The 21,546-nt window shown below is 58.4% G+C and overlaps 2 protein-coding genes across 4 annotated transcripts; one reads left to right on the top strand and one right to left on the bottom strand.

Annotated features, from left to right (window-relative positions):
* The first annotated feature begins 807 nt into the window (after nucleotides 1–807).
* On the top strand, nucleotides 808–6,139 carry LOC102938078 (chemokine-like receptor 1). 3 transcript variants are annotated; one of them, XM_037882909.2, is made up of 2 exons: nucleotides 808–986; nucleotides 3,536–6,139. In XM_037882909.2, the coding sequence occupies exon 2, from the start codon at nucleotides 3,540–3,542 to the stop codon at nucleotides 4,476–4,478; it is 939 nt and encodes a 312-aa protein (XP_037738837.1). In that variant the 5' UTR covers nucleotides 808–986; nucleotides 3,536–3,539; the 3' UTR covers nucleotides 4,479–6,139. The 3 variants fall into 3 exon arrangements, with proteins under 3 accessions (XP_037738837.1, XP_043391113.1, XP_043391112.1); XM_043535178.1 differs by having other exon boundaries at nucleotides 808–1,505; XM_043535177.1 differs by lacking the exon at nucleotides 808–986 and adding an exon at nucleotides 2,145–2,399.
* PPP2R1A (protein phosphatase 2 scaffold subunit Aalpha) lies at nucleotides 6,082–20,989 on the bottom strand. Its single transcript, XM_037882908.2, has 15 exons — nucleotides 20,825–20,989; nucleotides 15,698–15,788; nucleotides 15,133–15,233; nucleotides 14,625–14,857; nucleotides 14,121–14,268; nucleotides 13,854–14,009; nucleotides 13,433–13,547; nucleotides 12,795–12,865; nucleotides 12,271–12,405; nucleotides 11,548–11,721; nucleotides 11,066–11,126; nucleotides 9,017–9,171; nucleotides 8,632–8,774; nucleotides 8,233–8,324; nucleotides 6,082–7,735 (listed from the first exon to the last, which is right to left on the bottom strand). Exons 1-15 carry the CDS (start codon nucleotides 20,975–20,977, stop codon nucleotides 7,719–7,721), a joined length of 1,845 nt encoding a protein of 614 aa, XP_037738836.2. The 5' UTR covers nucleotides 20,978–20,989; the 3' UTR covers nucleotides 6,082–7,718.
* Nucleotides 20,990–21,546: the final 557 nt, after the last annotated feature.

The raw sequence follows: 21,546 nt of genomic DNA, 5'->3' as shown, positions 1-21,546 counted from the left end.
AGGACGGACACACACACACACACACACACACACACACACGCCAGGGCTCAGCCCCTCCAGCAGGGGGACAAAAGGAAGGACACGGGGACACACAAACACACACACACAGAGCAGAGCTCGTCCCCTCCAGCAAGGGCCAGCAGGGACACACACACACAGCAGGGCTCAGCCCCTCCTGCAGGGGCACGGAAGGAAGGACCCCCCACACACACAGAGAGAGAGAGAGAGAGAGAGAGCAGGGCTCGTCCCCTCCAGCACGGGGCAGCAGGGACACACACACACACACCCCAGGGCTCAGCCCCTCCAGCAGGGGAACGGAAGGAAGGACGGACACACACACACACACACACACACACACACACAGAGCAGGGCTCTTCCCCTCCAGCACGGGGCAGCAGACACACACACACACACACACAGCAGGGCTCAGCCCCTCCAGCAGGGGGACGGAAGGAAGGACACGGGGACACACAAACACACACACATAGAGCAGAGCTCGTCACCTCCAGCAGGGGGCAGCAGGGACACACACACACACACACACAGCAGGGCTCAGCCCCTCCAGCAGGGGGACGGAAGGAAGGACACGGGGACACACAAACACACACACATAGAGCAGAGCTCGTCACCTCCAGCAGGGGGCAGCAGGGACACACACACACACACACACACACACCCAGGGCTCAGCCCCTCCAGCAGGGGGACGGAAGGAAGGGGACACGCACACACACACAGCGCAGGGCTCGTCCCCTCCAGCAGGGGGCAGCAGGGACACACACACACACACACACACACACACACCCCAGGGCTCAGCCCCTCCAGCAGGGGGACGGAAGGAAGGGGACACACACACACACACACACACACACACAGAGAGTCTCTCTCCCTCCCTCCAGCCACACACGCCCGGGCCGGCTCCCTGCACAGCGGACCCGGACCCGGACCCGCCCCCGCCCGGCAGCCCCCCGGGACCTGGCGGCAGCCAGGTGAGTCGCGCCCCGCTCCCCGCCCAGGGGCCGGGCAGCCTGGCCCCCATCCCCGCGGCCTCTGGGCTCCTACTAGACAGGGTGAACCCCCCGCCCCTCCGGCTGGTGGAACAATCTGTATGGGAGGGGGCTGAGAGCCCTTGACCCAAACTGCAAACTCTGTATATAATGGAAACCGCTTCAAGCCAGAGGGTACCGCAGCCCCCGCAGTACCCCTAGTTCCAGCACCTATGCCCCCACCCCCCGGGAAACCAGAGCTACCCGACTCAGACAGCTGGGGAAACTGAGGCACGGGAAAAGCAAGAGTCCTGGCTCCCAGCCCGTCCTTTGTTCTACCCTCTAGACCCCACTCTCCTCTAAGGGCCAGGAGTAGAACCCAGGAGTCCTGGCTCCCAGCCCCTCCCACTTCAACCCACTAGAGCCCACTCCCCTCCCATGGCCAGGGATAGAACCCAGGGGTCCTGGCTCCCAGCCAAACCCCTCGCCAACTCTAACCCCTGGAGAATCGTTCCTCCTCAGGTGAGTGATTTTGCTTTTGCTGTGGGGAATTGGGGCGGGGGGGGGGGAGGGAGCTGGGATTTAATGGGTTAGAGCAGGGGGCTGGAAGCCAGGACTCCTGGGTTCCTTCCACCCCCGGGTCTGGGAGGGGAGTGGTATCTAGTGGTTAGATGTGGGGGCTGGGAGGCAGGGCTCCTGGGAGACAAGTAGGGTCTAGTGGGTAGAGGGTGGGGGGAGAGTAGTCTGGACTCCTGGGTTCTATTCACAGCCAGGGCTGGGCTCTCCCCCCCCCATTCCCCGCCTTCTCTGTAGCTGAGACCTTGAGGATGGATGCCGTTGCTCTGGCTACAGCTGTACAGTGTGTCTGGGAACATTGCGGGGGGGGGGGGGACAGGTGAACGGGTCCTGCCAGGGGGCGGTGGCAACTGGCAGGGGAGGGAAGGTACGTTCTGTTCCTGGCTGGGAGGAGGGGGGTCTAGGGCTGGGAGGAGGGGGCTTGGAGCCAGGACACCTGGGTTCTAGCCCCAGCTGTGGGAGCAGAGTGGGGTCTAGTGGTTGGGTGGGGGGGTGAGGCAGGAGCCAGGACTCCTGGGTTCCCTCCACTGTTCTGGGCAGGGAGTGGGATCTAGTGGTTAGAGCGGGGGGGCGGGGCTGGGGGGACAGCATTTATAGAGAGGTGTAAATGCAAGAGCCGAGGAAGGAGCGACAGGCACTCCTCCAGCCAATTAGTCGCAGCAGCAGGAAGAGAACCCAGGAGTCCTGGCTCCCAGGGCCCCCCTGCTCTGACCCACTGGCAGGGCTGCCAACCGTCCTTTATTACAAGGGGCGTCCCTTGGTTTTCCATCTCCCTGCAAGGAGCTCGGGACTCGCTGAGTTCTGCAAAAAGCAGCAAGAAAACCCCCCTGGCGAATGTAGGTGAGTCCTGCTCAGGGTTGTTATTAATGATAATCATAACAACAATATCGGGGGCGGGGGGGGGCGCTAAGAAAATAGTCCCTTGTTTTTGAAATATGATGTTGGCAACCTTAAACCCACCCAGAGCCAGGGATAGAACCCAGGAATCCTGGCTCCCAATCCCCCTCGTTCTGACCACTAGACCCTACTCCCCTCCCAGAGCTGGGGATAGAAACCAGGAGTCCTGCCTCCCAGCCCCCCACCCTCTAACCAATTGACCCCACTCCCCTCCCAGAGCTGGGGATAGAACCCAGGAGTCCTGACTGCAATTCTCACATCCCACTTCCTCCCCCCCCAAATCCCCTCCCCTCCCCTCACTCTGCCCCCAACTCCAGCTGGCGCAGGGATCTGGGCCCAGCAGCCAGCTGGAGCGATGATCGGGCAGCAGCCGTGCTCAAGCCCTAACCACCCCCCATGGGGGTAGGGGACCTGGGGAGCTGGCTCCTTGCCCAGTGCCGAGCGACGCCGGCCCTCCCGGGCCCCCCGCCGGCACAGCACCCAGCTGAGCTCTCACCCCCACGGGGCTGGGAAATTGACGCATTAGGATGGAAGCGTTGGGCCCAGCTGGTTGTTTGGGAACAAAGCAGGGAGGGGGGCCTGCGGTCAATGCAACTGTGCCTATTAGCATCACTAAGTGAGCAGGGCTCAGAGCGAGGGACGGGGTGGGGGGAGCCGTCACACACACACACACTCATTCCTTCCAGCAGAGACACACACAGGCGTGTATACACACACACACACACACACACTGTCCACAACCATTAGTTTAGTTAGGACATGGGTAACGGTGGGGGTGGAGGTCCGGATCATCCCAGCATTCAACTGAGTCTGGGATCTCAATGGTGGCCCAGTTAATGAGTCCTGGCTCCCAGCTCCTGCCTGCTCTAACCTACCAGACCCCACTCCCTTCCCAGAGTCAGGGATAGAACCCAGGAGTCCTGGCTCCCAGCTCCTGCCTGCTCTAACCTACCAGACCCCACTCCCTTCCCAGAGTCAGGGATAGAACCCAGGAGTCCTGGCTCCCAGCCCCACATCCGACGCCATTCGAGAGAACCCAAACGTAGGGCCTTTCACAACCTACCCTGTCTCTTCGGCAGGGCGATGCTGCCCGTCAACGCCACATCCGGGGAGGCCCCACTGCGCCAGGCCATGAAGGTCACCACGGCCGTGGCCTTCGGCTTCATCTTCTTGGCGGGGGCTGCCGGGAACGGGGCGGTGCTGTGGGTCACGGGCTGGAAGCTGCGCTGGACCCCCAACACCGTGTGGTTCTTCAACCTGGCCATGGCCGATGTGGCCTCCACCTCTCTGATCCTGGTCACCGTCCTGTACCTGGCCCTGGATCTGGACTGGCCCTTCGGCTCCGTGGCCTGCAAACTGGCCAACTGCCTCTTCGGCTTGAGCCTCTGCAGCGGGGTCCTGCTGCTCAGTGCCATCAGCGTGGACCGGTGCGTGGTGGTGGTGGCCCCGGTCTGGTGCCGCAACCACCGCACGCCACGGCTCAGCTGGGTGGCCTGTGCTGCCATCTGGGCCCTGTCGCTGGCCACCTTCGTGCCCAGCTCCTTCCTCTTCTCCGAGCTCTCCTTCGAGAGGAACCGGAGCTCCTGCAGCAACCTGGACGTCTTCCAAGACTGGAGGCGCCAAGAGGCCGAGATCTTGACCGTGTTCATCTTCCTCTCCCAGTTCCTCCTGCCCTTGGTGGTCATCTCCGTGTCCTACTCCGTCCTGGTGGTGGCCATGAGGCGGAAGAGGCTGGCCAAGTCCAGCAAGCCCCTCTTGGTGGTCACCAGAGTCATCTTCTGCTTCTTTCTCTGCTGGTCGCCCTACCATGCCTTGGCCTTGGCCAGGATCTCCACGGCCCACGTGCCCAGCGCCGTGCGCCTGGTGGCCATCCCTCTCTCCAAGTGCCTGGCCATGTTCAACAGCTGCATCAACCCCCTGCTCTACGTCTTTGCCGGGAGGGAGTTCCAGGACGCCGTGCGGAGGCCCCTGGTGCAGGCCTTCAAGGCAGCCTTCGAGGAGGCGCAACCAACCCATGTGTGAAGGGGGAGACGCCGCCGCACTGCAGGGAGCCGGCTGGGGGAAGCTCTCCCCTGGCAGTCAGGGCTGGCCCCAATGCCCCAGCATGGTGCTAGGGGGCGCTGTACTACAGGGGACACGGTGGGGGCTCTCCCCTGGCAGTCAGGACTGGCCCTGATTCCCCAATGTGGTGCTGGGGGGCCCTGTGGTGCAGGGAGTGGGCTGGGGAAGGGGGTGCTCTCCCTATTATGAACCAGAGTCACTGCCGGGGACATGGACTTTTTCCTATGTCACCTACCCCTAGGTCCTTTCCTCTTAGGCTGGGGGCAAAGACGTGGCTAGAACCAAGATCTCAAGCCCCACGTCCCGCCTTATCTCTACCAGCCTCAGGTGGGAGCTCAGGCCAGGAAGCGCAAGTGCGGTTTGGAAGGAAACCCCCCCAACTTCGTTCCAAAATGGAAACAAAAGAGATGTATCGAAAGATACCAGATTGTGAAACTCGTTACGTTTCGGGGGGAGGAGGGGACCCCTAAGGTTGGTTTGGGTGCATTGAAAGAGTTTGATGGCATCGGGACTTTTTAAATACAATTGATAAAATACCAATTAATTGTTTACCATATAAAAATAGGCTATTGGCCAAAACATAACACCCCCCCCCGCTGCTTTGATTCCAGTCTTAGAAACACCAAAATCATCAAATCCAGCCGGAAACCCAAGAAAGGGTCATTTTGAAATGAAAAAAACTCAGCTCAGTCCATTCCGTTCGAACGCCCGCTTTGAACCTGCCTCCCCTGCCAGGGAGCTGCCTCTCAACACTCACCTTCCCCAGCTTGTCGATTTCAATCGAGCCACGTTTTCTGACACAGGCTCTGCCCTTTGGAAAACCTCAGCCAGCTCTCCTGGAGGGGCCGGCCTCCGCTGGGGGGTACGAAGAGCTCCACAAGGGGTGACAGACCCATCTCTGCCCCCAACAGTCACAGTACTTACAGGGTGAGAAGGAAGGGATTTGTTAACCCCAACAGGCTGATCTCCAGGTGATTGTGGAGGGGCCTTTCCCCTCTAAGGGGCACAGCCCCAGGCTGGGGGCCTGGCTGGCTCAGGGGGGGCAGGGAACAGGCTGGGGGACTAGCTGGCTTTGGGGGACAGGGAAAAGCACATAGGCCCTTTCCCCTATAGGGGGCACAGCCCCAGGCCAGGGGATTGGATGGCTCAGAGGGCAGGGATGGTCCTAGGATCCCCGGCTACTGCAGCGCTTGTCTGGAAGGAGACTGAAATTCCAGGGAAAGGGTCACAAACCCCCTCAGTGCTTGGCCTGCGGCCCTTGACTTGCCAGGCCCAGCCCAAATCCCTTCCACCGCCCACATGTCCCCCCGGGGGTTTCATGGGGACACGGGATTTTCCATTACGGAATGTCTCAGCCACTGCAGCTGCCTTGCGCTGGAGCTGGATATACAGCTACCCCACCCCAGAGGTGGCTGCATCTCAGCAGGAGGTGAGGGATCGCTGTATAAACAGCCCCTGCACCCCAACAGCACCGAAAGTTGCTTCAGCACTAAGATCCTTTTGTTCCACCCTCCACCCCGCCCCCAAGAACCGCTCAGTTCTGTCCACACCACAGCCACGCAGGAACGGTCGAGCATTTTATTAATCATGGAGAAGAAAAAAATAAAACAAGTTTTCACAAAGAAACACATTGGCTTTAAAGTGACATTTCACTAACAGTGTGGAGGAGGAGGGGGACAGGGGGGCTTGTGTTAAAGGGTGCGGGGGGTTAGGGATCACCCTGTATTTGCTCAGTGCATGACACCAGGGCAGCAGCGAAGGGAAGGGTCACGATGGGGCATAGGCGTTTGCATGGTAAGGGCAGGAGTGAGTGGTTAAATGCCCCTTGACTTAGAGCCATCTAAAGGGGATGGCCTCAGTGATGCCCCGCTCCTTCCCGGTGAGGGGCACAACCCCAGAGAACTGAAAGCAGGAGCCCGCAGCAGGATTGGCGGCCATGGGGCTAGAACCCAGGGGAAATCCTGATCCAATTCCTGCCCAGTCAGCAGCACCTGAAGGGTGGGGGCCTTTCCTTACCACAGCTGAGAGGCTGTGGGGTGAACTCTGAGCTGGGTCATGGGGGTAAAATCTGCTCGAGGTCATGACCCCACACCCCAAACGTTGCCTGTAAAATCCCAGCTCAATTCTCCCAACCCAGCTCCCTGTGGGGGCTGGGGAAGGGGGCTCAGACCCTTGTGAGGACTGATTGGCAGAGAGGATCTGAGAAGGTCAGCTGACCCGCTGCCACATGAGAGGCCCCCTGTGTTCTAATCTCACACCCTGGAGAGATCGCCCCGGGGGTGCCAGGCTCTAGCGTTTGGATCTGAAAGCCCTTTGCCCCATGGCTGAGAAGCATTTGCAGCCTCCCCAAGGCTGGCATCAGGCGGGCGCCTGCCAGCATGAACCTGCCCAGAGCCCAAAGGTGAAACTGACAAGGGAGACCCCTCCAGCCCAGCATGAAACTGACCAGCGCCAAAATTCACATTAAAGAAACCCTGTTACCAGGGGGAGATTTGGTCTCTTCTCTGCTTAAAACTTGGCGGCCCCCCCCGGGGGGGGCATTGGGATGAGTTTTGATTTTGGGGAAGCTACGGAGGGGCTCTCTGGGAGGGACGAGGGCCTAGGATGGCAATGCTGAGTCTGGGGGGAGTTTAATGCTGCAGGGGAAGAGGAGAAGGAGGCAGATTTCAGCAGAGAGGAGTGAGAAAAGCAGACGGCTGAAGGAAGAGGAAGGAGGAGAGCAGGGACGTGGTACAGAACAGCCCAGGGCCAGCGAGGGACAGAGCCTTTCCTAAGACCAGCTGAAATCAGCGCCGCCCCTTCCCCCCTCCCCACCCCGATCTCCTCCTGCGCCCGTCCCGCGGTGGGCAGGGATTGGGGGGGCGAAGCTGCTGAGGAGGGATGCGACGAGCTGTCCAGAGGGGTAGGCAGCACAGGGATGGGGGATTCCGGGAGCAATGAGCCGCCCCCCAAGCTGCAGTGTTTGAGTGGGGGGTGGAATACTGGGGGGCCAAGTGCTGCACCCCGGTGAGTGACCAGATGGGAGATGAACTGTCGGAGGGGGAAGGGGCTGATCGGAATGAGGGGGGTCCTGTATTGGGCCGTTGGGCACCCCCACCCAACAGGGGTTCATACACATGCACAGAGGCTTGGGGAGGGGCCAGGGAGTGAGGGTCCAACGGCGGCTGGAGGTCAGGGAGACGACAGGGCACATCCTCTGGGTCAGGCCAGCGCCAGCACTGTGAGGAGGAGAGAGAGGGGGTCAGATCACAGGGCCAGGGCTCTCAGCCCCAGAGACCCTCCCCCACCTTCTGGATGTGTGTGTGTGTGTGTGTGAAGGGGGGGGTTCTCCCTGAAGGCCCATCCCCACACACTGGAGAATCCCAGAAGCCAGATGGGGTATCCCCAAGGCACCCCACCCGACTTGGGTCAGAGAGGGGGAAACCCAGAAGCCCCACCCCAACACAGCCCAAATCATATAATGCGGGCCCTGATATGACACGGGGGCAGAGAAGGGCCTTCGACAAAGACACCCCCAAACCCCATGCTCCCAGCAGTGGGGGATTGGTAATGGGAGGTAATCGCTACAGACCTCGCCTAGCACCCCCCGCCCCAACACCACACAGGGCTCCACAAGGCTGGATCAGCCGGGCGGGGCCCAGCAACACCCCGCTCCCTACAGCGGGGAGGCCCCCAGGGGCTGAGCCTGCAGCTCGGTCCCAACCCCACCCCATACCGGTCAGGGCCTCCTGTGCGAAGTATTTGACGTCAACATCCTGGTCCTGCGTGAGCTTCTCCAGCACCGGCTTCACCTCGTTCTGCAGGGTGCTGTGGGGTGCAGGGGGCAGTTAAAGGGACCCGCAGAGCAAGAGACATGGGGGGCAGAGCAGACCAGAACCCTGGCCCGGGGGAAACCCCCCCCCCCCCCCCCCTTCCCATCACAGGTACTTGGGTGGAGGTGAATGGCAGCTGAGAGTCCCACCTCCCTCTGCCCCTCCTCCTGGTGCCCCCCAGCCCTGCCTCAGTACCCCCCCCCCCCCCCACTCCCCTAGCAGATTCCAACCTCCCCTCCCCACCCCCATCCAACCCTGCCCAGTGCCACAGCCCCCGGCCCGGCCCCGCCCCTTGGCCGTACCTGTTGTCCAGGATTGGTCCTATTTTCTGCAGGGACTTGGCCACGTTGAAGCGGACGTTGGCCACAGCATCGCCCGCCATGCGCAGTACAGTGGGCAACATGTGTTTGGTGGTGATCTCCTGTCCGCACACCTCCGAAAGCACCTGGGGGGGTGGGGAGGGGGAGGAGCACGTTACGCCAGCACTGAATCGGTGCCCATCGCGCAAACCAGTAGAGCCCAGGAGAATCCTGGCTCCCAGCCTCCCTGCGCTAACCCCTAGACCCCACTTCCCTCCCAGAGCTGGGGAGAGAACCGGGAGTCCTGGTTCCCAGCCCCCCTGCTCTAACCCCTAGCCTGCCCCACCCCAGGTGTCTGGGCTCCCCCTGCCCCCAGAGGGGCACTCACATTGATGCAGAAGAGCGTGGTCATGCGGTGAAGGTAGTTGGGGTCGTTAGACATGGCCAGCACTTTGGGGATGATGGTGGCATGGGCCCAGTCTTTGCCGAACTTTTCCACCAGTTTCTTCAGGTTGCTGGTGGCTGCCTCCCGGATGGCGTAGACTGGGAAGGGAGGGGAAAACACGTCACCGGGGGTGGCTGGGGCTCTGCGCCAATCCTGGCAGCTGGCTACTGACACCGGCTACGCTAACCCCGATCCCTCCACCCTGAGACCTGGGCTAGGAAGAGTCACCCTCTGGATTTTGAGTCTTCAGGGGTTACAATTCACCCAGCCGGCGCCAGCCCACATTCACCAGGTGCCCCGTTTATTCCCCGTTTTCAGTAGTGCTTGTCAGCCGCCCCGCAAAACATTGGGAGGAAAACACAGTATGTGTCAAGGTTTTCTCTTGTCGCTTTTGGGAATTCTCATTTAAAACACAGGCACCTTCTGCTTCAGCTTTCCCTGCTTCGCAAGAGCTGCTGATTGTCCATAATTATCCCCATCAGACACTATGAGAAATCCCCACCAGCCCCAGAGCTCAGGGTTTCTCACGCCCAAGAGGGCTAAGAATTGGCCGTTCATTTTAAACAAGAGCTGGGATTTTTGCATGATCGAAGTCCAGAAGGGCCCAATTAGGTCATCCGGTGTCATCTCCACATAGCGCAGACCACTCCACTTCCCCCAGCTCCCCCTGGGTTGAGCCCCACAACTTGTGTTTGGCGAAGAGCATCTTCCAGAGAGGCCTCCACTCTGGATCTGGGCCTTACTTCTCACATGAATTTATCTGGTGGGGACAAGGTGGTTCCCCTCTGAGAAGAGCCTGAGGAAGCCAGGCTGAGCCACCCCCAGGAAGCGGAGCAAGGGGAGGGGGAGAAGCCCTGAGACAGGGCCCACCCGGACCGGGAAGAAATGAACTGCAGGAGTCGCTGGCGAAGGGCAGCAGCAGGCGAACGCTACTGGGGAAGACGCAGGGCGAGGCACGTTGGGCCAGGTAATGCAGCAGAGGATTTCAGCGGAGCCCGAGAGGGGAGGAACTATTAATTTGGGCACCTGTGTTGGGCTTTAAGCAGGACCTTTTGCTATCCCAGAAGGGGAGTGAAGTGACAGGTGGAGACCTGAGCCACCGACTCCCCAGAGATGGAGTTGGGAGAAGACCCCAGCCAGGACCGGAAACCACCACTGGAGGGGGGAAGGGAAGTGTAGAGTACAAGAGGCAAAGTCCCAGGATGCTACATCTCCAGCCCTCTTTCCCACCCCCTGCCCTGCAGCTGAGGGGAATTCTCACCTCCCCCCACATAACCCCTCTCAGGAGTGGTTTCCCACTGCGGAGGCCCCTCATCCCCTTCCAGAGCAGTGGCCAAGTGAAACCGAGTAGGTCTTGTTCACCCCATAGCATTGAGCTGAGACGCACAGCTGAAGAGCCTAGTCAACTGCAAAGCTGTCCTGAAACTGACCAGACTCTTGTTAATTGGATTTCTGGGGGGGAGAAAGTGACCTAGATCTTGTCAGTGTCACATGGCTGTGACAGCTAGGACCAAGTGGATGGGGCTATAAAAGCCCAAGCAGAGGATCTGGGAGCCCTTAGAAGTCAATAGATCAAAGGGCAATTACTCAATCAGTGAAGGTTAATTTGTTTGTATTAGAGTAGGACGCAGGCGCTGCTCAGACACAGCCAGACAGAGCTCTGGCCCTGAAGAGCGCAGTCTACACGAACAAAGGAAGGAGTCAGAGCCCCGATTTCTAAGCACACCCACGACCTGCTGGAGGTTACACCCAGTGTGTGGCACAGCCAGGAACAGAGCCCAGGAGTCCTGGCACCCAGCCCTCTGCGTGAGCCTCAAGACCAGCCTTCACCTCTTATGACCTTAGAGCCCATCTCCCATGATGCACAATTGCTCGGTCCGAGTCGTGGGGCTCCACCCCGCAGCGGTTAAGTTCCCACTCAAACCAAAGGCCCTGGAGCCAGCACTGGCCATGGGGGAGCCTTGAGGGCCGGCTCCCCTGAGTGACACTCACCATGATCCACCAGCCAAGCCATGCACAGGGAATTCAGCTTCTCATCAAAGAACTCCACCCCCTGGAAAGGAAGAGACTGTTAGCCCCAGAACTCCAGGCCAGACCCAGGACCTTGTGGGAGAGACGGGGCCCCTGGAAAACAGGCACTGTTCTGATTTCACAGATGAGGTGCTGCTGGTGGAGAGAACCCAGGAGTCCTGGCTCCCAGCAACCCCAGGACTGATGACTTGCGCCCCCTAGGGCACTGGAGCCAGCCCTGACTTCCAGGGGAGAGCCCCCACCCGGCACCGTGCTGCATGAGGCACCCATGAGCTACGCTGGGGCACCGGGGCCAGCCCTGACCAAGTGGGAAGCCTGGACCCTCTCATCCATATCCTGACCAAGCATTTCCCTGCTTAGCAAGAGATAGGACACCACCAGCCGGGCCTGATCCTTCCAGGCCTTTGATCCCAAAGCCCCCAGGCTCCCCACAGCCTCCTTACCAGCTGCCCGGCCAGCAGGGGCATGTACTCGATGATGGCCAGCCTGACACGCCATTTGGCATCCTCGGCCAGCTCCACGATGGCCGGCAGCAGCGACTGCGAGAGCTGCCGGATGCCGATCACCTCATTGACGCAGTCCAGGTTTGAGATGATGTTGAGCCGAACCTCAGGGCACTGGAGGGAGGAACAGAGCTCAGAGCAAAGGCTTTCCACACAAGATGGAATCCAGGAGTCCTGGCTCCCAGCTCCCCCATGCTGTAACCACTAGGACCCACTCTCCTCCCAGAGCCAGAACCCAGGAGTCCTGGGCTCTCAGACTCAGACTATCAGGGTTGGAAGGGACCTTAGGAGGTCATCTAGTCCAACCGCCTGCTCAAAGCAGGACCAATCCCCAATTTTTGCCCCAGATCCCTAAATGGCCCCCTCAAGGATTGAACTCACAACCCTGGGTTTAGCAGTCCAATGCTCAAACCACTGAGCTATCCCTCCCCCAGCCCCAGAGCCAGAACCCAGGAGTCCTGGGCTCTCCCCCCACACACAAATAGGCCCCACTCCCCTCCCAGAGCCAGAAATTGAACCCAGGAGTCCTGGTTCCCAGCTCCCCTTGCTCTAACCACTAAACCCCACTGAGATCTCTTCCCAAAGGGAAAAATGGCTACCAATGAGACAGGAGCACAGCACAGCGGCCCCGAGATGCAGCCACCTCTGGGGCGGGGCGCTCACCTCGTCCTTGAGCTGGGCCAGGAAGAGCGGCAGCAGGTGCTCGATGGTGTTGTCCTTGCCCAGGATGGGTGAGAGCCCCATGATGACGGAGGCCAGCGCTGACTTGACGTGCTGATTGGCGTCCGACACCAGCTCCTGCTCGGGGGGAGAAGGGAGGGTTAATGCAGACAGGCCGCCGCCAGCCTCATGGCACTGAGCTGCTGGGGCTGCCCCCCCACAACCCCAAGTACCCCCCTTAAACCTCCCATGCCTCCTCCACCCCCAAAGCTCCCTACCCCACCACTACCCCTTCACACTCCTGTCCTTGGTGGCACCCCGACCCCCACATCTCCTTATGCCCCTACCCCCTTCTACATCCCTCCCCCCATGCTCCCCTGCCCTTCCACCGCATCCTGTGCCCCCCATTCTCACACCCTCCTCCCCTCACACCATGCTTCCCCCTACATTCCCCTGCCACCCATCCACCCTCCCCCTGCAGGGGGGGATGCCAGCAGCAAGGGGATCGGCTGAGCCCCGCCCCTTACCTTGATGCAGGGCAGTATCTGGGTCATGATGACGTTCTCGCGGCAGTCAGCTGACAGGTTCTCGCAGAACTCTGGGGAGGGCAGATGGTGAATGGGGTGAGGGGTTAACAAGGGGGGAGCAGCCCCCATGGGGGGTGGGGCCAGCTGCTTCAGGAGCCCAGCACAGGGGACCAGAGTTCAGACATGCAGCAAGCAACCTGACCCCCTCCCCCACATTTTCTCTCCCCCCAAGTTTATTTGTTCCCTCCCAAATCTCCCCCCAACAGGGAAAAGAGCCAGGATCATACCCGCCGTCCACTCCCCTCCCCCTAAGACTCTAGCCAAGGGGCCAGGATCAACTGAAATCAATACCCGGCACCCAGAAGGGCAGGGCCACCCCCTCCTGTCTATCCAGTCCATGAGACCAGCATGACCATCCCAGCTCCAGCCAATTACCCAGGGCTTTGGCCATGGGGTTCCCAGCCAGCCCCTGGCGGGAGACTATATCCCACACACTCAGCCTCACCCACAGCCCCCATCCACCCTCCCACCCAAAGATTCCTCCCCCCAACAATCCCCTCTAGCTGTAGAGATTGTTCTGGTCCTTCCAGAGAGTGATCCCAACCTCTCACATGGACAGAGGGGGCACCAAGGCTGACCTTTGACCTTGTGGGAGGCAGCAGCCCGCACCTCGGCCTCGCAGTCCTTCATGAGGTTCTGGAAAGCCGGCACCAGGTCGGTCTTGGTGATTTCAGGCCCAACGGCTTTCTGGAGCTGTGGGGGAAGGGCAGTGGGTCAGCAGGGGGTCCATAGGTCAGAGCGCTCCAGGGATCCAGGCCCCAGACAGATGGGGAGTCACCAGATCAACAGCCCATCAATTTCAGCACAGGGGAAACTGACAAGCATCAACACTGTGCACAGATCTCAATCCCCTCCGGTAGTGCCCTGCGATCCCTGCCCTGGGGTCCCCCCCCTCAAAGCTCTGCCAGTGCCCCTCACTCCCAACCCACAGCCCCCTGCTAGTCCATGCAGCATTAGGTCACCACAGATCACTGGAGCGAGGAGGGAAGCAGCACGCACCTCTGTGAACTTATCAGCCACCATGTACCGGACCCGCCATGATTTGTCCTCTGCCGCTTGCCGTAGCGTGGGCATCACCAAGGACTCCAGGTCCTCCTGGGGCAGGAGCTGAGCGATATTGACACAAGCCTCCACAGCCAGCAAGCGCACAGAGTCCTGTGGGAGAGAGGCAGGAATGGGTTAACGCCAGATCCCACTCCCCTCCCAGAGCCAGGGAGAGAACCCAGGAGTCCTGGCTCCCAGCCCCCTCCCCTGCGCGGCTCTCACCTGCTCGTCAGAGGCCAGGTTGGAGAACATGGGAATAATCTCGCCCTTCACATGCTCCAGCTCCAGGACCTTTGCGAACTCGCCCAGCTTGGAGGCCGCTGCCCGCCTCACCATGGGGGTGTCATCGGAGCACAGGTTCCGGAAGTACCTGCCGGGGATGGGGGAGTGAGATGCCTGTAACAGCTCCTCCTTGTCACCCAGGTTCAGCCCTCTGGGTTCATCTAGCCTGGTATCCCACCCCGGATCAGACAAGGCAAAGGAGGGTGAACCTCAACTGCCTCCAATCGGAGTGGAAGGTGGGGGGAGGAGTGAGACTGATCCCATTTATGAAGGGGATTATGAGATATAACAGGGACTTGTCCCACTGACCCAGGGTCCCTTCCAGCTGCATGATCAGCCCCACGAGGGTTCCCACTGACCCAGGGGCTCTCACCCAGCCCCACATTCAGCCCTGCAAGGGTCTTCCCCCCGCTGCGCGATCGGCCCCATAGGGGCTTCACTCACTGCCGGAGCTCTGCCTTGACCGAGCTGGACACGCGAGGGTAGCAGACGCTGAAGAGGCCACAGGCAGAGGTGCGGGAGGTGAACCAGTCACCCCCCGCCAGGCGCTTCACCAGGGGCACGAAGTGTCCCTCCAGGTCCGAGGGAGAGTGCTCGTGGGAGATAGCACGCAGCGACTCCACAGCCTTGTCTCGCACCACTGTCTCCTCCACTGTCGCCAGGCTCTCCAGGGGGGGCTGCGAGGTTAGTGAGATGGGGGCTGGATTGATTCCACCCCTGCTTGGGGTGTGGAGAGAACCCAGGAGTCCAGCCCCCCGCCACCCCTCCCCCCATCCACAACACCCCACTCACAGCTGGGGAGAACACCCAGGCGTCCCGACTCCCAATCCCCCCTCTCTAACCCATTAGACCCCATTGCCCTCCCAGCGCTGGGGACAGAACCCAGGTGCCCTGACCCCCCAGTGCCCACGTGAGGCGGCTCCGTGCCCTAGGTGGCGGGGGTCTGACCTACCAGCAAGCAGTGCACATATTCGGGCCCCCCGACGAGAGCGGTGAAGGTCCCCAGCTGTTCGGCCAGAGCCAGCAGCACCTCGTCCTCATCGTAAATCGTGTCTGCAAGAGAAGTGGCGGGTGAGCCGGGAGAGGGAGAGGCGGCTGATGCCTTGGAAAGACCAGACATGTGAGTCCAGAGGGGAATCGAGAGCCGCTGGCTGACTGAACACAGGGCACTGTCTCCCCGACTCACCTGGACACGGTTTCATCAGGAGCATTCCAGAGCACTCTCCTGCCCTGAAGGGGGGTGGAAAGCCTACAGCCCCCACTGCAGTCCTGCAAAGCCCCTGCCCCCCCCCCCCCCCCACCAACAGCCCTGCCCTCCGCCACCAGGGCTGGCTGTTGCCATCCACCATTTCAGAGCACAGAGATCGGAGGTAGTTTACCCAAGGTCAAAGTGGGGGTAGAACCAAGGAGTCCTGACTCCCAGAGCCCCCCGCTCTAACCCTCTAGCCCGACTGCCCTCCCAGACAAGGGGAGAGAACTCAGGAGTCCTGGAGGCCAGTTTGGAGCCCTCTGGTTACCTGTGAGGAAAGGCAGGAGCTCGCTGCGGGTCCTCTCCACACCAAGGGCCAAGGCAATGGTGGAGAGTTTCTTGATGCTGTTGAGACGTAGCTGTGTGGAGAGGGGAGAGCGGGTGAGAACAAGGCAACTGGGGGAGGGGACATGCTAAAACCTAGGTCAGACCCCAGCGATCTGAATCATCACTGAAATCGAGGCTTCCCACTTGGCGATTTAAAGCAAGGCAATTTGCAATGGAGGCTTTCCACTGGGTAATTTCAATTGCCTCGCTTTAAATTGTGATTTAAATAGCCAGGTGGGAAGCCTTGATTTCAGTCACCAAGTTTAATCAACTTTTCCATTTGGACTACAGTGATGTTCTAAAGAAAGGCACATTCTCCCTGGTTGATGGGAGCATTAAAACATGTCAATCACAGCTAAATGGAGCCTTCAGCCTAGACTTGGTACATCTTTTTGCTGCTTAGGAGGGGACACTAACTATATACAGGTTTCAGAGTAGCAGCCGTGTTAGTCTGTATTCGCAAAAAGAAAAGGAGGACTTGTGGCACCTTTGAGACTAACCAATTTATTTGAGCATAAGCTTTCGTGAGCTACAGCTCACTCATGCTTATGCTCAAATAAATTGGTTAGTCTCTATGGTGCCACAAGTCCTCCTTTTCTTTTAACTATATACATTGATTTAAGCAATTCTAGAGCACAGTATTTTCAGATACTTATTAACGACATTTGTAATATGTTAGAAAATGTGACTGATCTGTGGCTCGTTCAGAAGCTAATTCACTTCTTCCTCGTGATTTATGTGGAGCTGCATTAAGACGGCGACTGGAATTTAATTACACACAAAACAGCATGTACAATTTATTTGTATTAAATAATCTCTCACACAGAAGTGCAAGTCCTCGGTCCCCCACAGGAGCAAGTCCTTAACACAGTAGATGACCTACTGAGGCATATTTACAGAGCTTAACCTCAAAAGTTAGATGTTTTTCCCCCTAATTTTTTCTTTATATAGAAAAGCAGCCTTTCAGCCAAAGTTTGCAACAGACTCACAGATGCAGTGTTTGTTTTTTATTTAAAAGTTTTAAGAGACTCCTAAGTTCAGGCCTGAACATATTAAACGTATAAAACTCAGATTTCATTTTAAGTAAGTTTATTTGAAAAAAATATTCTAATTTAAACAAAATCAAAACCTGATTTAAATGAAAAAACATCATTCTTTATCCACCCTATAACCACATGAGCATCGCTGCTGGGACAGGAATTCATTTCAGCTCTTGACCTCTGACGGCAGCAACCTCAGACCTCCCTCCTGAGAGCAATTTTTGCTATTGGCCCCTGTCCTACTGGGAACAGCACTGAGAACCCACCAATTCATGACATGCAAGAGACCATCAAAGGGCAGCGATGATACTTCTGAACACACATTTTTTCTTGTGTCCCTTTGCTTCCCTTATCAATTTTCTACAGTTCCCCTTTCTTCTGCTGCTATTTTTTTTTCATTTTTTGTAGCTGCCTTCACTTTCCTTCTAAACCACATCATTTATTTTTTTTTAAAACCAACATGGCTTTCTCCCTTGATTGGGGCTTCTCAGGTATCCATCATAAACAATGCTCCATTATCAGTCACATTTCCTAATTAAATGCTTCCTCCCAGTTGATTTGGCTCAGTTGTTTTTGGCTTTGTGAAACTGGCCCTTTTAAAGCACCAAATAAAATCTCTCTCTCTCTCTGATCTGGACTTCATTCTGTTTGTACATTATAAATGTGATCAAGTCATGATCACTCGCACCTAAGTTACCATTAGTTTTTAGGTCTGTGATCAGCTCCCCTTTACTGATAAGACAAGGGCTAATATCGAATCCCCCCGCGTTGGATGCAACCCTTTTTGAGTTAGGAAATTGTCCTCTAACACTTAGAAATTCCAAGGATGTTTTAGTACTGGTAGCCTGAGAGCTCCAGCATAGTCAGACAGAAGCCCCTCAGGATCTCACACTTTTTCCCCCTTCACATTTCAGATCTGTCCTCCAGTTCCTCAGTGTGGTCTCTAGTAAACCCCAACTAACACAGCATCTTGTGCTTCCTCTGTTAGGACATTTATCCATAAGCAGTCAAGATCTTCTTCGGAGTTACCAGTGACTCAGAAACAGGTGATGCCATTTTGACAGTGCCCCTCCCATCCTGCCCACTCGATCCTTCCTAAATAGTTTATAACAGGGGTTTTCAATCTTTTCTCATTTGTGGACCCCTAAAAAATTTCAAATGGAGGTACGGACTCCTTTGGAAATCTTAAGACAGTCTGCAGTCCCCCAGGGAACCACAGGCCACAGGTTGAAAACCACTGTTCTATCGTAACAACCACCTTTCGCAGACCCCTTAACACAGTCTGCGGACCCCCAGGGATCTGTGGACCACAGGCTGAAAACCACTGGTTTATGACCATTGATATTAACATTCCAGTTGTGCAAATCATCCTGCCAGGATACAGTAATACCACCTCGATTGTGCTTATGCTCATAAACGAGTAATTCCAATTTCTTTGGTTTGTAACCCAGGTGCCTAGCATTGGAGTAAAAGTAAGTCAAGAATTTCTTCTCTTCACGCCCTTCCGTTCCTGATGAATTTTGTTCTCAACATCTCAATTCTGTGCTCAGGGCTTGTATCATCCTCTTTTTATCCTCTCCTTTCATTAATAGTTTAACACCCTTCTGACTAATCCAGGCAATCCCTCTAATGTACTAGACCCCGCTCCCCTTCCAGAGCCAGGGAGAGAACCCAGAAATCCTGTCTCTCGGGCCTCCCTTTGCTCTAACCCCTAGATCACACTTCCCCCCACATGCAGCCCAGAGTCCCTCCCCCTCGCAAGGTCTACTCCCACACCCCTTCCGCTGTGTCACCACTGGGGCATCCTGTCTGGGCAATCCTACTCTTCCTGATTTACCCACCCTGGGAGCCACACCCTGCAGATAGCCAGGTAGAAAAGGCCCTGTCATAAAACACACTCCCCACCCCCTAATATGTCCCCACAGGTATGTGCTTAGAGCAGGGGTGGGCAAACTACAGCCCGGGAGCAGCATCCAGCCCTCCAGACATTTTAATTTGGTCCTCAAGCTCCCGCCAGGAAGTGGGGTCCAGGGCTTGCCCCACTCTGCACAGTTCCTGGAAGTAGCAGCATGTCCCCCCTCTGGCTCCTACACATAGGGGCAGCCATGGGCTCCACATGCTGCCCCTGCCCCAAACACCATCTCCGCAGCTCCCACTGGCCGGGAACCACGGCCAATGGGAGCTGAAGAGGCAGTGCCTGCAAACAGGACAGTGTGCAGAGCTGCCTGGCCATGCTTCCACATAAGAGCTTCTGGGAGCTGCTTGAGGTAAGCGCCGCCAGGAGCCTGCACCCCTGATTCTCTCCCATGTCCCAACCCCTTGCCCCAGCCCTGATCCCACTCCCATCCTCCGAACCCCTTGGTCCCAGCCTGGAACACCCTTCTGCACCCCCATCCCCTTATCCCCAGCCGGAGCCCTCACCCAAGCCCCCTGGCTCCCCAACCTCCTGCCCCAGTCCAGAGCTCCCTCCCACACCTTGAACTCCTTGTTTCTGGCCCAACCCCAGAGCCCACACCCCCAGCTGGAGCCCTCACCCCCTCCTACACCCCAACTCCCAATTTCATGAGCATTCATGACCCACCATACAATTTCCATACCAAGATGTGGCTCTTGGGCAAAAAGTTTGCCCACCCTGGCGGTCCTAAGATGCCACATGTTGATCTAATTACGCCCCCCCCAGCCCTTCTCACCCCATAGACAACCCCCTCACCTCACCTCTGCTCCCATATCCTCCATCCCCCACCACCTTCATCCTTAGCCTGAGTTCATAAGCTACCTGAGCACCCCTTGAACCAAGCCCAAGCCCCCTCTCCCCACAAAAGGAAGAGATCAGAGGATTGTGCTCTTTCTCCATATATACCATGGTTATATGGCAGGAATTTTTCCAACCAAGCACACAGCTGCTTCCCAGGCTAATCCCAGTATTGGTCCCCTGGGGGACATGCCCCCACCACACCACCACCTTTCCTAGCCACCTCCTGCATGCCGCAGCTCATTGAAGGGAGCCCAGAGATTGGTTTTTACAAGCTTTGGCCAGCATTGGTCATGGAAGAGTCTAGCGAGGACCAACCGCAAGGCACTCAGGTCAAGGAAGCCCTAGGATTGGCTGCGGTAAGCCCCGCTCTCCTGGGATGTGCCACAGCCGGCCACCTTCACCATCTCCTAGGGGACGCCCAGGATGGGCGGCCACAGGTCACTTGCAGATACACCCCAGGCCAGTGGCAGGGAGTGGCTCCCAGGGACCCCGCTCCCCACGACGGAGACTTCCCCCAGCCAATCAGAGAGAGGGGGCGCTTAAGGATTGGCGCTCACAGGCCCCGCCCCCCACCCAAGACAACCCCGGGGAGCCGCCTTTGGCCAGGCCCACAGGGAGCTGGGCTCAGTGCAAGACCAGGGTATCGCCCGCAGGAGACCCTGTTAAGAGCCTCTGTGACTGGCTTCCTGACTCCCCAGGATACCATGCCCCCCCGCCCCCCCATCTGGCCAGCCAGCAGCCTCCTGCCATCCGCCCCACCCTCAGCCACGGCCCGTGATTGGCTATGGGGAATACGCCTGGGAAGCAGCCAGTCAGGCATCCCCCCCGCCCCGCACCCAGACCCCAGGTCACGTGAGCCGAGCCCCACGATTGGCTCTACAGGCACCCCGTAGCCAATCAGGGCTCAGGGCTCACTGACCCCAGGGAGAACGAGACGAGCCTCCAGGCAGGGCAAGAGAGGCCCCACTGGAATGAATGGGGGAGACGCTCAGCCAATCAGCGGCCGTCTCTCATCAGTCCCACAGGGTTGGGGGGGGGGGGAATCAGGCCCCCCCCCCACACACTCATTGGCCCCCAGACTCCCATTCAGCCCAAGGCGGCGCGCCCATCCAATCAGGCGTCTCCTCTCACGCCCGCAGCACGGCTTTGGGGGATGAGAGGCGGCCTGCGATTGGACGCCGGACCCCGGTCTCCGCTCGCCGTGCGGTTCCCCGCAGCCCTGCCCGGCCGCCTCCCCCGGCCGCGGCCCGGCCTCCCCAGCCCCGGCCGGCACCTGGACGTCCTCGTTGCGCAGCTCGTCGATCAGCACCGCGATAGGGTAGAGCGAGTCATCTCCGTCGGCGGCCGCCATTTTAGCTCCCGGCTCCGGCACTAAGGAAAACACGGGGAGGCCTCGGCCGCTTTGCAGGGGCGGCTCCGCGCTCATTGGCTGGAGGCGACTGTAGTCCCGCCTACTGTCTCAGTTCATTGGCTGATTCAGCACCAGCCTCGCCCTTCTTGTCACGCCATTGGCTGGCACCCAAAACTGGACTGAAATCCCATTGGCTGAGAGTTTAACCAATCATCGAATTATTATTGGCTAATGCCACACCTTCCTCCCGCCCATTTTCTACACCCATTGGTTCTCGGTGCGCCATCCCCGTCTCCTCCATAACCCCATTGGCTAATTCCCCGACATAATCCCGCCTTCATTAAAATCCAACTCGCTGAATAATGCCCAGAGCCGCCTTCTCTCCCATCCCATTGGATACTGTGTCACTGTCCGTCCAGCCTTCTTGTTAATCCGATTGGATACAAACCCTTAAGCCCGCCTCCTCTCTCAGACTATTGGCTACGACCTCCAGTCCTCTCTCCAAATCTCCCAGCCTATTTGTTGCTTTCCTCGAGTGACAGGCATCAAATCCCACCCCGCAGCGACCCTTCGCTGTGAATGGGGTGTAGGGCAACTAAATTTGGTGGTGCGGGCGGGACCCTGAGGGCGGAGCGCGTCCGCGT

This window comes from Chelonia mydas, chromosome 24 (assembly GCF_015237465.2).
Source record: "Chelonia mydas isolate rCheMyd1 chromosome 24, rCheMyd1.pri.v2, whole genome shotgun sequence".
Classification (NCBI taxonomy): domain Eukaryota; kingdom Metazoa; phylum Chordata; order Testudines; family Cheloniidae; genus Chelonia; species Chelonia mydas.
The sequence above is the reverse complement of the archived record's forward strand: the minus strand, read 5'-3'. Positions and strand labels throughout refer to the sequence as shown.

What these genes read in the sequence shown, in the direction of transcription:
- LOC102938078 (XM_043535177.1), top strand. Translation starts at nt 2,167, where the DNA reads ATGCAAGAGCCGAGGAAGGAGCGACAGGCACTCCTCCAGCCAATTAGT. An exon ending in AACCCCCCTGGCGAATGTAG is followed by an intron (nt 2,400 to 3,535) that starts GTGAGTCCTGCT and finishes TCTCTTCGGCAG; the next exon opens with GGCGATGCTGCCCGTCAACG.
- PPP2R1A (XM_037882908.2), bottom strand. Translation starts at nt 20,977, where the DNA reads ATGAGCGCGGAGCCGCCCCTGCAAAGCGGCCGAGGCCTCCCCGTGTTT. An exon ending in TGGCTGATAAGTTCACAGAG is followed by an intron (nt 13,548 to 13,853) that starts GTGCGTGCTGCT and finishes CTTCCCCCACAG; the next exon opens with CTCCAGAAAGCCGTTGGGCC. An exon ending in CCACGCTCTTCTGCATCAAT is followed by an intron (nt 8,775 to 9,016) that starts GTGAGTGCCCCT and finishes CCACCCCCCCAG; the next exon opens with GTGCTTTCGGAGGTGTGCGG.